Below are 15,259 nucleotides of genomic sequence, written 5' to 3'. Positions count from 1 at the left end.
GAAATAACTTTGCTCTCTTGTGAATAAAATGCAACTTTGTCATTCGTTTTTGAAGTACTAAGAGAACTTTTAGCAGTTGGTGTGGTGAAAATTAGCTAAGTACCCATATCCCGGTGTTGTAGAAGGCGACTGTGGGATATGGGTTAAATTGTGGCGTAGGCGAGAGGCTGGCAACCTGTCAGTGCAATGCCACAGTTTCGTTTTCTTTCAACCCCTTATTTCCCAAGAGTAGCACTGAAACTTTAGTAGTTTCATGTGTTCTGCCTATCCCTTTATGGGATACAGGCGTGATTGTATGTATGTATGTATTATTTAGATATGTACGTACTTTTTTCCCTTTTTTATCTTTCTTTGCCACCATTGTTAGTTATTTATATTGTTTTTCACTAAAATATCTTTAAAAATAGTAAATAAATCTGGTAAATGTTTACAAAAATGACACTGTCAAGTTGTCCTGTCAATTCAATGGCAAAAAGTTTGATGTGAATAGTTGTCAACAAAAACTAGAAAGAGGTTTGATAAGTAGCTACGTTCCATTCTAGAATGCTCCAAATTCTACCAGAAGAAATATAATTATGACTATTGTCCAGATGGCGCTGTTATTCTGATGTATGTGGTTACAGTTCAGTTTAGTATAATAGTTATTTGTTATACAAGGGGGCAAAGTTGTATTTTAACGCCGAGTGTGGAATTGAAAAACGAGCAAGTGAAAGGATTCTATAGTTGAACCACGAGCGAAGCGAGTGGTTCGAGATTAGAATCCTGAACTTGCGAGTTTTTTAACACACGAGAAGTAAAATACATTTGCACCCGAGTGTAACACAAAACTTTTCCTCTCACTATAGCGAGGAAACTACAACGCAAAAAATGCGTTTATCACTGCTTCCAGTAGTTCCACAGGTGGTAAATCATCTTTATTACTACCTTCACCTACTCTTATCAATTTCAAAGCAGTTAATTTGACTTTATTCAAGGTCAAATTACTTTACCCACTAGTGGATAAAATGCGTTTTTACCCGCTGGTATTAAAGGACAAAACACGTGTTTCCGAGCTAGTGAGGGGAAAAGGAAATAGTTCCAATGTAATTCCGCAACATATATTTTTGGTTAGGCCTTTATAAACTGTTTTTTTTTTCGTCTCAATTTACCTACTCAAGAAATAGTTTGTACTTTCAAAATAGGCCTTAAAAATGTAACACAATTTGCGTTACAAATGGTCACTTTTTGCAGACTTTCCTGGCGTTCATTATATGGTTACTAGCGATATTTTTGAATGAAATTGCATAATAAACGTGAATAAAACCGTGCTTTTCAATATTAAGACTTAACTCGGTTCGGTCCGACCAGTCTAAATATGCCACATTTGCAATACTTATTTTTATGCATGTGTGTAACCGAAGACTCAGTGACAAAAGCATAATGTCAGCGTATTGGAAATCGCTGATTAATATGAGTTAAGGGGAAGCTTATCAATCATTTTTAACCCCCGACGCAAAAACGAAGGGGTGTTATAAGTTTGACGTGTCTGTCTGTGTGTATGTCTGTCTGTCTGTTTGTTTGTCTGTTTGTGTGTGTGTCTGTCTGTGGCATCGTAGCTTCCGAACGGATGAACCGATTTTGATTTAGTTTTTTTTATCTGAAATCTGAGTTAGTCGGGAGTGTTCTTAGCCATGTTTCATGAAAATCGGTCTACTAGAGTCTGGCTAATGAAAGTTGAGCCCGAAAAAACGTGGCAATTTCAAAAAAATTGAAGCTGGCAACACATTGATAACATGGTTTCTTTTTTATTAATTCTAATTAATTTACAGCACTTACTTTACTATTTTTTATGGTGTTATTCATTATTATTTATAGATTTCGCTGTTAACTTTTACCGAAATTCGTTAAAGCGACAGTCACACTGACAGATGACAATCAATGATATGACATCCAGAGTTGCTGTTTTAAAAAAATACTGGGTTCAACTTTCATTAGCCAGACTCTATGTCGCGGTCGGGGGTTTTATCAAAATTTTAATTTTGTGGTTAGGTTAAAAACAATCCTTTTATTCATAACTAGCTTTCGCTCACGGTTTCGGCAAAATTGCGGAATGCTCGATACAAACTTCCGACCCCCCATTCAGTGAACTGGTGGGTTAGATAGAGACAAAAAGTAGCCTATGTCACTCTCCATGCCTTCAACTATCTCCACTTAAAAAAATATTTATATTTCCCCTCACTAGCTCCGAAACACGTGTTTTGTCCTTTAAACCAGCGGGTAAAATCGCATTTTTTTTACTAGTGGATAAAGTAATTTGACCTTGAATATAGTCATTTATTCTGCTTTAAAATTGATAAAAGTGAGTGAATCTAGTGATGACGAATTAGCGTGTATAGATAAACGCGTTTTTTGAGTTGTACTTTCCTCGCTATAGTGAGGGGAAAAGTTTTGAGTTACACTCGAGTGCAAATGTATTTTACTTCTCGTGTGTTAAAAAACTCGCAAGTTCAGGATTCTATTCTCGAACCACTCGCTTCGCTCGTGGTTCAACTATGATCCTTTCGCTTGCTCGTTTTTCAATTCCACACTCGGCGTTAAAATACAACTTTGCACTCTTGTATAACAAATAACTATTTCCGAGCTCATATAACCCGGCAACCTTCAAATCAAAACGCTCCTTGAAAAACATAGTGACACTATCCAAAAAACATAGGTTTTTAGTTAACAACGCCATCTAGGTCGCGCGTTCATAACGAACGCAATGCAAAGACACCTATCGATTTAGCTCGCTTAGAAGCGACAGGGGGCGCTAATGTCATTATGGCGAATAGTGGGAATAGACGAGTGGGGGACGGGAACAATGTCATGTTTGCATTAATGACCTGGACGCCGATCAAAATGTAGTGAACTCTAAGACGAAAGTTGTCATTTTGTGTTTAGTGACGGTGTTCCGCGAGATTGAATGGTAAGTATGACAATTTTCTTATGGAACATTGTATCAATCCTTAAAGTGTCACTTTGAACTTGTATTAACTATTCAATATTGAGTTTCATTTTAAAGTAACAGTGTCATTTTTGCTATAATGACACTAGTACTTTAACAATTCTAAACGTTTTGAGATAGGTATAGTGACACTGTGCACGTAATGACGGTTTGGCTTTAAACTATTAGGCTTAATGCAGGTTAAAAATAAAGTTGTACTGTACTTTTACTTAAAATGACGTTATGGTCTTAACTCGCTAAAAAGAATTTGCATGAATGAATCGTCATTATCTGTTTAGTGTCATTTTTGATTGTATGAATTACCATAATTACGCTTGCAAAGAAATGGAATACCACTGTTATGGGTTTAAAGCCACTTTAACTGGTAATGGTAGCTTTAAGCGCGTTGACTGATTATTGTCACTTTAAGTTTTATGTCATGCTTTGCGGTAATTAAAATTACAAAACAGTTAATGATTAATTACCTTCTAGACATAATTATTACGTTTAATACCATTGTTCCATTTAAGTTTAGCACATAAACCTACACAATTTTGATGAAATTCTATGAAAAAGACATTTTACTCTATTTTTTTGTAAAATACCTATAAACAGCGCTAATAAAAATTAAGGTTATTTTTTGTATAATTATTTTTTACGAAGTAATTGCTATTTTTGTGATCTACAAGACACAATTACTAATTTAAGATACAATTTAAAAACTATGATTGCTAGTGGATAAATTTCTTGTGCATTAATATAACTAAATTATTAGCCATAAATAATTTGATTATGTTAATTTTAAATTAGCTAGTTTTTTTGCCAGAAAATCTGCTGCTCATGGTGGCTCCCTTATTATTGTTAAAAATTGTATGAAGTGTAAAGAGCGCAAAGATGTTGTAAAATATTCCATAGAAAGAACTATAGAAATTTCATGTGTTGAATTAGACAGATATATTATTGTATGTGTTTATAGACCACCATCAGCTGACTTCAGCATATTTGAATCTACAATGGAAAATGTTCTGAATTTAGTATGCAAGGGCCAAAAACATGTTATTGTATGTGGAGATTTTAATGTTAACTTGCTCGAGTCATCTAGTAATACTGTTAAAATGTTCTGTTTGTTTAAATCATTTAATTTATTTAATTTATTTCTTGAACCTACCCGGGTAGGTGTGAATAGTGCAACATGCCTAGATAATATTTTTTGTAACTGTGAATGTATAGATAAGAAATTATTTAACTGTTTTCATTCCGATCACAGCGGCCAAAGGGCAGCTTTCTTAAACGTTATTCATGATACTCCACAAACAATAACATATAGACCCATTACTGGATCTCGCTTGGAATCATTCAAAAATGAAATTCTACATAGTTTGTCTATAATACCATTTTCGCATTATGACTGTAATCATTTGTATCAAGATGTTTTCAATGTAATTCTTAATCAATTTAATAACAATTTCAAAGTGAAATCTATTAGTGGGTCAAAAGTTAAAACAAAGTTTAGTGAATGGGCTACTGTAGGTATTCACAAAAGTAGAAAAAGACTTTATGAACTTTATGGTGAGAGAGAGCTGAACAAGAATTCAGAATTCCTGGACTATGTAAGAAACTACTCAAGAATCTTCAAGAAAGTGTGTTTAACTGCCAAGAAAAACTTTATTAGTTCTAAATTGAAAGTGTCGGACAACAAAGTGAAAACAACTTGGAGTATTATAAATAAAGAAGCTGGTAAATGTAAATCACGCGATTGTCAAGTCAACATTGTATCAGATAATCAACAAATAGTGTCGAACAGCGATGTTGCCTCGGCATTCGAAGATTATTTCTCAAATATAGCCGTTAACACCACAAAATGTTTACATTCTTCTGCGGCTCAAGCCCATTCATTACTTTGTGCTAATGTTAAGAAATGTAATAATTCATTTGAATTTAGTCAAGTAGACTCTGTAAATATTGTTAAAACATTCAAGTCACTCAATTTAAAGAAAACGGAAGACTTATGGGGAACATCAGTTAAAGTAATTAGTCATGTCATAGATATAATAGCACCTTACTTGGCCGTAATATATAATATTTCAATTTCACAAGGCACCTTTCCAGATCTTATGAAATGTAGCAAAGTCATACCGCTTTTTAAATCGGGTGATTCGAGTGATATAACCAATTTCCGTCCCATATCAATACTTCCTGTACTAAGTAAAGTCTTTGAGAAGCTAATGTTAAATGATCTACTGGGACACTTCAACAGACATAGATTACTTACAAGCAAACAGTTCGGTTTCACAAGGGGCCGTTCCACGACCGATGCTGCTTCGGTACTCATTAAACATATATATAATTTTTGGGAAAATTCTTGTGATGCAATTGGCATATTTTGTGATCTTTCAAAAGCCTTTGATTGTGTGGATCATGGAACGCTCATTTTGAAATTAGAACACTATGGTTTGTCTATAAATGCCCTAAACTTTATGTCTTCTTACCTTAGCAATAGAACACAAACAGTAGTTGTTAACAAAACTCGCTCTAGCGGGACTGTAGTCCAATTAGGAGTGCCACAAGGCTCAATTTTAGGTCCATTCCTGTTTTTGGTTTATATAAATGATTTGCCATGTATAGTGAAAAACTTTTGTGAAATAGTACTTTTTGCTGATGATACATCACTGCTTTTTAATGTTGACCGAAAATCTACGGATTACAATGTAATTAATAGCACGTTAGCTGATGTACTGCAGTGGTTTACTGTCAACAATTTACTTCTTAATTCTAAGAAAACCAAATGTATTCGATTTTCTCTGCCGAATGTTAAACCAATCGATACAAAAATACTTTTGAATGATGAATGCTTAGAGATGGTAGATACAACACTGTTTCTTGGTTTAACATTGGACAAAAATCTACAATGGAGTCCTCATATAAAGAAACTAGCAAGCAAATTAAGTTCAGCCGCATACGCCGTTAGGAGAATCAGGCAACTGACTAATGTTGAGACAGCTCGCCTAGTGTATCATAGTTATTTTCACAGTGTAATGTCATACGGTATTCTGGTTTGGGGCAAAGCAGCTGACATACAGACTATCTTTGTATTACAAAAGAGAGCCATTCGTTCTATTTACAACTTAGGAACACGTGAATCAGTAAGAGAACTCTTCAAAGAAATTAATATCTTAACTGTAGCTTCCCAATACATTTATGATAGTATAATTTATGTTGTTAAGAATTTAGACTGTTTCACTAAGAATTCTGATATCCATAATTATAACACTAGAAACAAAAATAAGCTTGCCATAAAGAAGTTTCGTGTCCGTAAAGTACAGAAGTCATTTGTTGGGCAATGCATTCATTTTTATAATAAGTTACCTGACACTGCTTTGAGATTACCCCTCCCAGCTCTTAAGAACTACTTAAAAAAATCATTGATGTTAAAGGCTTATTACAGAGTCGAGGACTATTTGACAGACAAACATGCATGGCCCGAACCAGAAACTACAAAAAACGAATAGCAATTAACCTTTCGTATGCGTCTGTCAAAAAATTGTCATTAATATATTAGTCATAATAACTACATGTTAAAGTTGAAACAATATGGAGCAGATCTGCTCCTAAGCATACGAGAGGTTAAAATAATTGTATTATGTATAGAGGACACAGTTCAGATAAGAAAGCACATCAAATATTTTATATTTTATGTTGTGTAGGTAAATTACATATTTAATGATATTGAGATTCATATTATCTTTCTCTTCTATGACAATTTGATATGTTTTCTCTGAAGAAGAACGACGTATTATTAAGCAATAATATAATTTATTGAAATTGATTTCCATAGAGTACCTAGTCTGTTCATATTCTTTGATGAATACTTTTGCATGTTAAATTGTATGTTGTTATTTAATGCATGTTAATTATAAGATGTAATGTTTTGAAAAGAAGTTGCCCGCCGAGTTTCTTGCCGGTCCCATAGTGGATACCCCCCTCCCAACTGAGGGGGGACTGAAATCTTCTCGAGGCTGAGGCGTAGGGTTAGAGCCGGCGTAGCTTTATTTGACGTTCATATGCGCATTGTAATATGCCTACTTGAAAAATAAATATTTCATTTTCATTTTCATTTTCATTAAGTATATTTGTTTGTTACAGTAAAAAATGGGTCAACGATATTCAAGGCTCAAAAATTCAAAGCAATCATCAATAGTATAAACACACCAGCATCTACAGATCACCTATTTGCTACATCGCCACGAGCATGCACATTTCAAGCGGCCGACTAAACTTCGCATAAGTTAGGGTATATATACCACGTCGTCAAAAAAAAAATCGCACCTCGCGCAAAATCGTTTCAAGCAAAAATATCTCTAATCTTATTGACTGTAATCTATCAATATTTGTATCATTTCAAAGTACAATTAAAGCCCTTTAAGAGAAAAGGTGTACAACTTTCTTAAAAACAATAATCGCCAATCTGCCGTGGTTTTAAAAAAAAAGGTATTGATGCGATTTTAATGGGACTCTAGGTGTGCTACCCCAGACGGTTTTAGAAGGAGCTGTAAAGGTGTCATGTGGATCTTTTGCACTCCAAAAGTCACCGAGGACGAATGCCTGCAGAAAAAAAAGCCTTGAAGGCAATAGGGGTAAAACACCAGAAAAAGCAGCTCAAGTGGTGGTACTGCTCCTAAACGGACTACGGCAATAGCAAGTTGCTGAACGCCTACGCATAATCCGTTTCCGGGTGCGACGAGTCTTATTGCGGTTTCTGGAGACCAGTAGCTACATCAGGAGGCCAGGATCTGAGAGAAGACGCTGCATCACCGCTAGAGACGACCGGTACATTGTATCGGCCTCTTTGCGGAACCGCTTTCTTATCGCTCCTGAGCTGCAGATACTGCTTAGAACAGCTCGAAGAACTGTAGTGAGTGTCTCCATGATCAGAAGAAGATTGAGGGAGAAGAAAATGTTACCCCGAAGAGGAAGCTGACAGAGGCTACCAATTGAAGCAATACCCCAATCGAATTGCTATAAGGCTTAAGGATTGGACGTTGCAGCAATAGAGGAAAGTTTTATTCCCCAACGAGACGAAGGAGATCATTTACGCCAACTATAGACGCAAAAGGGTGTACAGGAGTCAAGGAGAGCAGGTTACACCAGTCTTCACCGAAGAAACAGTCAGTTACGGGAGCGGCTCGTGCATGTTCTGGGGCGGCATTTCCATCGACGGCAAAACGGATCCTTAACTGCAGGCAGTTACATTATGGAGATCTTAGAAGAACGTATGGTCTCGTACGCTGAGTTTTTTGGACCTGATTTCCAATTCATGCACGTCTACGCCCGTTGCCATACTGCCTTGATAGTGCGGGACTCCCTGATGCATGAGGTCGGAATGCACCGTAATGGAGTGGCAGCAACGAGCCCCGACCTGAACCCCATCGAACATCTCTGGGATGAGTTAAAACGGCTTGTTTGGTCACGGGATCCTGCTCCAGCCACCGTCAACAGCATCACCACCATCAAGCTGGAAGCAGTAGTTATTGAGGAATGGGAAAATATTCCTCAAAAACTGATCGTAACACTGATCAGGTCCATAACTGATCGCATGGAAGCTACAGGAAGGGCCAGAGGGAGGAACACTGGGTTTTAAGGTTAATTTTAAGTCATTTTTTTCGATATTTGTTGATTTTGTTGCGTTTGATTTTTTTTTAATTTTAACCTGAATGCACTTTGGTTACTTTTTCCTGACAATTTTAATTTTTTGTATAAAATGTCATAAATTTTATGGATATTAAAATAATAAATGTTGTATTACTAACGCAAATGTCAAGACTGAAAGTGATTTTTGTTTCTAATATTTTTTTAGTTATATTTTATTGTTTAAGAGGGCAAGCCAGGAGTGTTTACACTAGTTTTTAAGGGCAGTAATGCTAAATAGATACAGGGTTTGAGACCGAATGTCATTTAATTCAATAAATTTTAATGTATATACATAAAAGGTGGTTTGATTGCTAATTATTCTATGAAATAAAAGGTAAATTTCATAAAAAAATGGCTATAGTGTCATTTTTCCACAAAGTAAAACGAAGATATAAAGTTGTCATGTGTCCCTAAACAAAAATAAATGGAAAAGTGTCACTACCATTTTGTTTAAGCTTAATTATCTTAGAAACAAAATAAAAAAAAATACAATTTACTATTATATCTATCAGGTTTAGTCACAAAACTAACAAGATCTGCCAAAAAATTACAAGTTTGTTGTAAAAATGGCAATTTTTGACAATTCAAAAATTTCAAAACTTTAAACCATTGTACCCAAAAAAGACGTTTTTCATTTAATGACACTATGTTTTTCAAGGAGCGAAAAGTGAACAGGCATCTTCTGGGCGAGCTCACTCCATCGTAGGCCACATCTTTGCCTTTGGCTAGTCCGTGGCCAACAAGAGTAATCTTTCGCTTCCTAAATATCAACTTTGTTCTCTTGATGCACCAATAACTACATACATACAAACACGCCTGTTTCCCAGAGGGGTAGGCAGAGATCACGGATTTCCATTTACTACGATCCTTACACACTTTCATAACGTTTCTCATACACGGTCGTCGGTTTCGAGTATTTCTGACCTTTTTGCAATGTTTACCCGATTTGATCAAGAAAAGCACAAATAACTGTTGTTTGATTACGTTTCAAATCAACATGACAGTTGGGGCTTAACCTAAAAGTCAGCGTCGCGACAGTTATTTTACAAAATTGTCCACCCCATTTTGTTTCTTTGTCCTTCATTATTTAATATAACAAATATTTATTAAATGCACTTATTCTTACTTATATCTGACACCTTCGCCCCTGGTGATCAAATAATATGAAAGAGGCGCGTTCCTAGCAGACATTCTAAGCTCGTGTAGGTGAACGCGTACTATGCTTGTATGAGTGAGATATGACAGGTCGACTGTTCGCGTTTTTGGCAGACGGTCACTGTGAGGGAACCGAGAGGAGGTGGGCGGCATTTTCAGCGGGGAGCGGGACTGGTCATACTGAACGATAGTACTCTTCATTATACTGTGGTGTGGGTGTCGTAGAAGTCGACTGTGATGGGAAGCGGCCACCGTAACCTACGGACGCCTGCAACTCAAGCAGTCTCACATTCGCGTTGCCAACCCATTAGGCGTCATCCATATATTACGTCACAGTGTAAGGGGGGGGGGGAGGGGGGGTTATACTAAATGTGACAATCCCTGTTAAAGGGATACAAAAAAGCGTGACATAGGGGGGGGGGGAGGGGTCCAAAAACCTGAAATTTGGTGTGACGTAATATGTATAGAAACTTGTACGCTTCTTGAGCAGTTGCAATGCGATGCCTACCCCGTTTGGGAATACAATGTGTAGCATTGCACATAGGCATATCAAACATTTATTTTGTATTACACAGTATACATTTATTATTTCCGCCATGGCTCATTGGCTTATGTCGGTAAATAAAAAAATCAATTTTTAGGGTTCCGTAGTCAACTAGGAACCCTTATAGTTTCGCTATCCGTCCGTCCATCCGCAGATAATCTCAGTGACCGTTAGCACTAGAAAGCTGAGATTTGGTGCCAATATGTATATCAATCACGCCGTGTACGCCATGTATAGCAATCCATCCAAAATAAAATAAAAATTGCGCCCTTCCCCTCTAATTTTTGAACCATAAGATTAAAAAATATGAAAAAAATTACAAAGTTAGAACTTTATAAAGAACTTCTAGGAAAATTATTTTGAACTTGATAGGTTGAACAGTTTTTGAAAAAAATACGGAAAACTACGGAACCCTACACTGAGCGTGGTTCGACACGCTCTTGGCCGGTTTTTCTTAAGTAATTACTCTTACGCATTCGCATTAGTTCCGCCGATTAAGTTAATGTTCAGAACTTATAGATAAACCATTATTATGTTACTTTGTATCATTATATCGATTTTTTGTCCGTATAACTAGCAACCCGGCCTGGCTACGCTCTGTGTTTCAATCATAATCATAATAACCTAACCACAAAGTTAAAATTTTTAAAAACCCCCGACCGCGACATAGTGGACCGATTTTCATGAAACATGGCTAAGAACACTCCCGACTAACTCAGGTTTCAGACAAAAAAAAAAACTTAATCTAAATCTGTTTATCCGTTACTTACAGACAGACACGTCAAACTTATAACACACCGTCGTTTTTGCGTCATAGTAAGTTATCCGTAAAATATAGACATACGCAACCTAAGATTTTTTTGTAGACGTACATAAGAGGTACAATTCCACCATACATTATTTTAATTTTAGAACAAAACGGGACTTAATCGCGTAAACACTTACATTTATATTAGGCCCGACGTTTCGAACATCACATTATGTTCGTGGTCACGGGTAGACTGGCGAGGAATTGCATCAACATCTTCTAGCCGCGCGAGTTTCTCGAACTACCCGCACTTGTTCTTGATTATTCACTTTTGCGCTAGGGTTGTCACTTTGCCTACACACAACACTCACGACATCAGCCGGTGTGTCCCTCGGTGTTTTTTCACGCTTACATTTGCTAATCACTGGATTCCACGAAGAAGAAATTCCCTGTCCCTCATTTTGGTTGAAATTTCGATGCTTCCTAATTTCAATCGCTTCACGTACTTTTCTGCTGTAGAACAGACGTTCCGTTGATAGAATTTTGGGACTATGGAGCTCGATTCAGTGGTTTGGTCCCGACTGTAGCAGATGTTCAGCTACCGCAGACTTATTAATTTGGGGGTTTTTGACAGCCGCGATATGCTCCTTGACCCTTACCGCTATTGTGCGTTTGGTTTCTCCAATATAGGAACTACCACAGCTGCAATCTATCTTGTACACATCTGGTGTCTGATACGGGATAACATCCTTTGCTGACCTAAGTTGCCCTGACACTAAAATTATGAGTGCAAATCGTGTTAGTCTAAATCAATATACATTATTTTGTTATATCTCAATCGGTATAGAGACAGTATTCGATTAAAGTCCTTGAGCAGCGCCATTTTTACCGACTTGGTTACCAAATATCGTCATATTTCAATAAATTTAAGATAAAACCTCAAAAATTTTAAAATTTACACCTTCCTCAAGAATCATTCTATTCATAAGTGGAAACCGCATGAAAATCCGTTCAGTAGTTTTTGAGTTATTCGCGAACACGGACACACAGACAGACGAGGCGACCTCTGTTTTGTTTTTGTAAGATGTGTTTCAACTGAATCTAGGCAATGGAAAATTGACCTTCATTTCATACTTGATTATAAAGTGCGCTATTGATCTACTTTGTTACTTATTACTTACTCAATGCGGTCAATTAAATAATTAAAAACTAAGTATAAGTAAGTAATATGTAATATCAGGTACATAGTTAGTTTTCCATACAAAATTGAAAGCCATGATGAAATTCCAGCGCGCACAAGTTTTTTTTACAGAAATCGCGAAGCGTTTGACGTAATAGGTAGCCGAATGGAATTTCTGCGGTGCGAAACGCCAACGAAACGCCGGCCGCAGAAATGTAGTCGGGCTTTGTTACGCCAATACGCAAGAGCGAAAGAGATAGATAGCTACGAAAGAGTTATTATCGTGAGCGTTTGTGCACACTGTATAGTATGTTGGTTTTACAGGGATAATTCTTTATACTGTTAACCGATTTCGACAGTTTTTACTTTATTTGTAAGATATGTTTTTACGTAAAATCTTGTATTAATTAGACGTATATCCTCAAGAGTGATTGAATTCAAAAGTTAATCTAAAAGGTTTTTATTTAAAAAAAGGTTTCCAAATTACAGGCACAATTTTATTTTTCCTGTAAAATTTAGCATTAAACCAATGAAAGAATGGGGGGGGGGGGTATTTTTTTACAGTTTCCTTCATGATTCTCTCCACTACAAAAAATATATAAAAAATACATCTACAATTTAAGCTCTTTCGTCACCCCACTTGACTTAATAATTTGACATAAATTTACAGTTTGCCCCCTTTCATTTTGGCCATTTTCTATAATTAATATTCATATTTTTCTTAAAGCATACTTTCGACTTGAAGAGATTTACAATGTTGTACAACACAGCGGCACCATAAGGGTTGCTGTTGTACCTTTTTGGTACGGAACCCTAAAAACGAATTGATATTTGGTTATTAGAATCAAGAAAAAATAATAATTTTAGAATGAAAAAATATTTTAATATTTATATGTTTACACAAAATGGTTAAATAAACATTTATTTTGGAATAATAATGCCAAAAAACACAACTCTAAATAATTTCATTATTTCATCAAAAAATTTCAGTTTCTATAACGACTCAAATAAAACGATAAGCGGAACTTCGCCTTAACATCGCCCTTAACAAGAATGGGACGCATAACATTACGCTCGACATTTGAACTTAGAACGTGGTACGCTCATGACGCCGCGAAATTTTCCGACAGTGACAGTTTAACTTTTTAAATCTAACCAGCCAGTCGCAAGAACTGGCCGGTTTTATTTAATTTTTTAATTCTTTTCGGCCAGTATTGATCGAAGAAAAATCCAGTGCTGGCGAAGTTTTGTTTTTTAATTTTATTTCGGCCAGTATTGATTGAAGTTTAAGTGCTGGCGAGTGCCAATTTTTTTAAATTGGAAAATTGTATTCTGCCGGTTTAAAATGGGGTTTTTAGAAGAGAGGGATTTTGATACAGTGCCGACGATTAAGGAGTTTTATAATGGAAAGACTATTTTGATCACTGGAGGGTCTGGTAAGTTTTTTTATGTTTTTTTAATTTAAAAAATTGGTGATTCTCTAGTTGTAAATGGGAAAGTGTGTGTGTCTGTTTGTTTGTCCGTCCTTCACGGCAAAACGGAGCGACAAAATGTCGTGATTTTTTAAGTGGAGATAGTTGAAGGGATGGAGAGTGACATAGGCTACTTTTTGTCTCTTTCTAACGCGAGCGAAGCCGTGGGCAAAAGCTAGTATTAAATATATGCATTTCTCATATACTATTGTGGAATGTCATTAAGAGACAGTTTTTTTAATTAAACCTCATTGGGAGTAAAAATAAGAGGAAAAGGATAAGAAACGGAGAGGTGATAGGTGATCCTGTCTCCAAAACGATGGTCCTGGGTTCGAATCCAGCCAAGGGCATTTATTTGTGTCATGAACATGGATATTACGTCACTACTTTGAAAAAAATCTCGTATCTCACGCTGCTTCTCAAAGTTAAAACGCAGTAAGTCTATATGCATTCCATACATACTTACTACAATTTTCTTTTCATTGACAGACGAAAATACAAGTTTTTTTTAAAAGTAGTGACGATTTGTTTCCTGAGTCATAGGTGTTTTCTGTAGGGTGCATTGGGGTAATTTCGTATTTTAAATGCTCGGGTAATTTCGAAAGGGGAATCTTGATACGATGGAAATAATGGTGATTTTTATGTGACTTTCGAAATTATACGGCTTTCGAAATTACCCCAATGTACCCTATGTATTTATGCTATATATATACATAGAGTAGATAGAGATTTAATTTATAAATGGATATCCCTTCAGGTGGCGAAAATACTAAATACTGTATCTCTATTCCTATAATTTGTATGTAAACTGTTGTAAACAATAAAGCGATTACCACTACTACTACTGTCTCGGGTGAAACTCGAACTCACGGCCTCGGATTTAGTGTAAGACTCATACAAGTATTTTTTAAGGTTTCGAAGCCGTCGCCATGTCCGTCTGTCTATCTGTAAGTAACCGCTAAGTACTTTTTTCAGGAACTATTAGCGAATGTTAATGATATTTTAACCAGAATTTCCGTTTTTAGTGTCTATTGCTAAGGCGATATGTGTTCAGATATTTTTGCGCGCCTAGCCGCTCAGATATAATATATCTGATGGCGATGGTACCAACTTTGATATGAAATTCGAAAGTGTTTAAAATCCTAATTGACTTCTTTCCATCTTTAATATCATTTAAATCGTAATTTATTAATGAAATCATTACAGTTGGAAAATGATTAGGCAAATTATCATGATATATGATTAGTTGATTACTCATACTTACTTAGTACATATATACAGCGCGTAAACCTAATAAGGGCGATAAATGAAACCAGGCATATAATTCAATATTGTTATCATTAATTAAGAAGTGTTTTTGAGTTACTCTTAATTTTCACCCAATAATGAAGTTTTGAAAAATTTCCCAGCAGCAATGTACTGTAAACGTGGTTGCGATGACAATTAATGACAAATGTCAACGAGCGTTAAACGCGAGTGTGTTTGCATTACGTTGCGGGCCGAATTAATT

General features: G+C 36.0%; 2 protein-coding genes across 2 annotated transcripts in view; one reads left to right on the top strand and one right to left on the bottom strand.

The window, feature by feature from the left end:
* Positions 1-361, bottom strand: part of LOC125240216 (dynein axonemal intermediate chain 7-like) — a 103,130-nt gene extending 102,769 nt beyond the window's left edge. The window contains exon 1 of the mRNA XM_048148040.1: positions 329-361. Within this exon, the coding sequence (XP_048003997.1) occupies positions 329-361 (33 nt within the window). The remainder of the gene's footprint in view (positions 1-328) is intronic.
* A 13,012-nt stretch (positions 362-13,373) lies between these two features.
* Positions 13,374-15,259, top strand: part of LOC125240258 (putative fatty acyl-CoA reductase CG5065) — a 34,633-nt gene continuing 32,747 nt past the window's right edge. Inside the window, exon 1 of the mRNA XM_048148105.1 lies at positions 13,374-13,713. Coding sequence (XP_048004062.1) covers positions 13,623-13,713 — 91 coding nt within the window. The 5' untranslated portion in view covers positions 13,374-13,622. The remainder of the gene's footprint in view (positions 13,714-15,259) is intronic.

This window comes from Leguminivora glycinivorella, chromosome 27, assembly GCF_023078275.1.
Source record: "Leguminivora glycinivorella isolate SPB_JAAS2020 chromosome 27, LegGlyc_1.1, whole genome shotgun sequence".
Lineage (NCBI taxonomy): Eukaryota > Metazoa > Arthropoda > Insecta > Lepidoptera > Tortricidae > Leguminivora > Leguminivora glycinivorella.
Note: the sequence above shows the minus strand (reverse complement) of the source record. Positions and strands in the feature narration are given on the sequence as shown.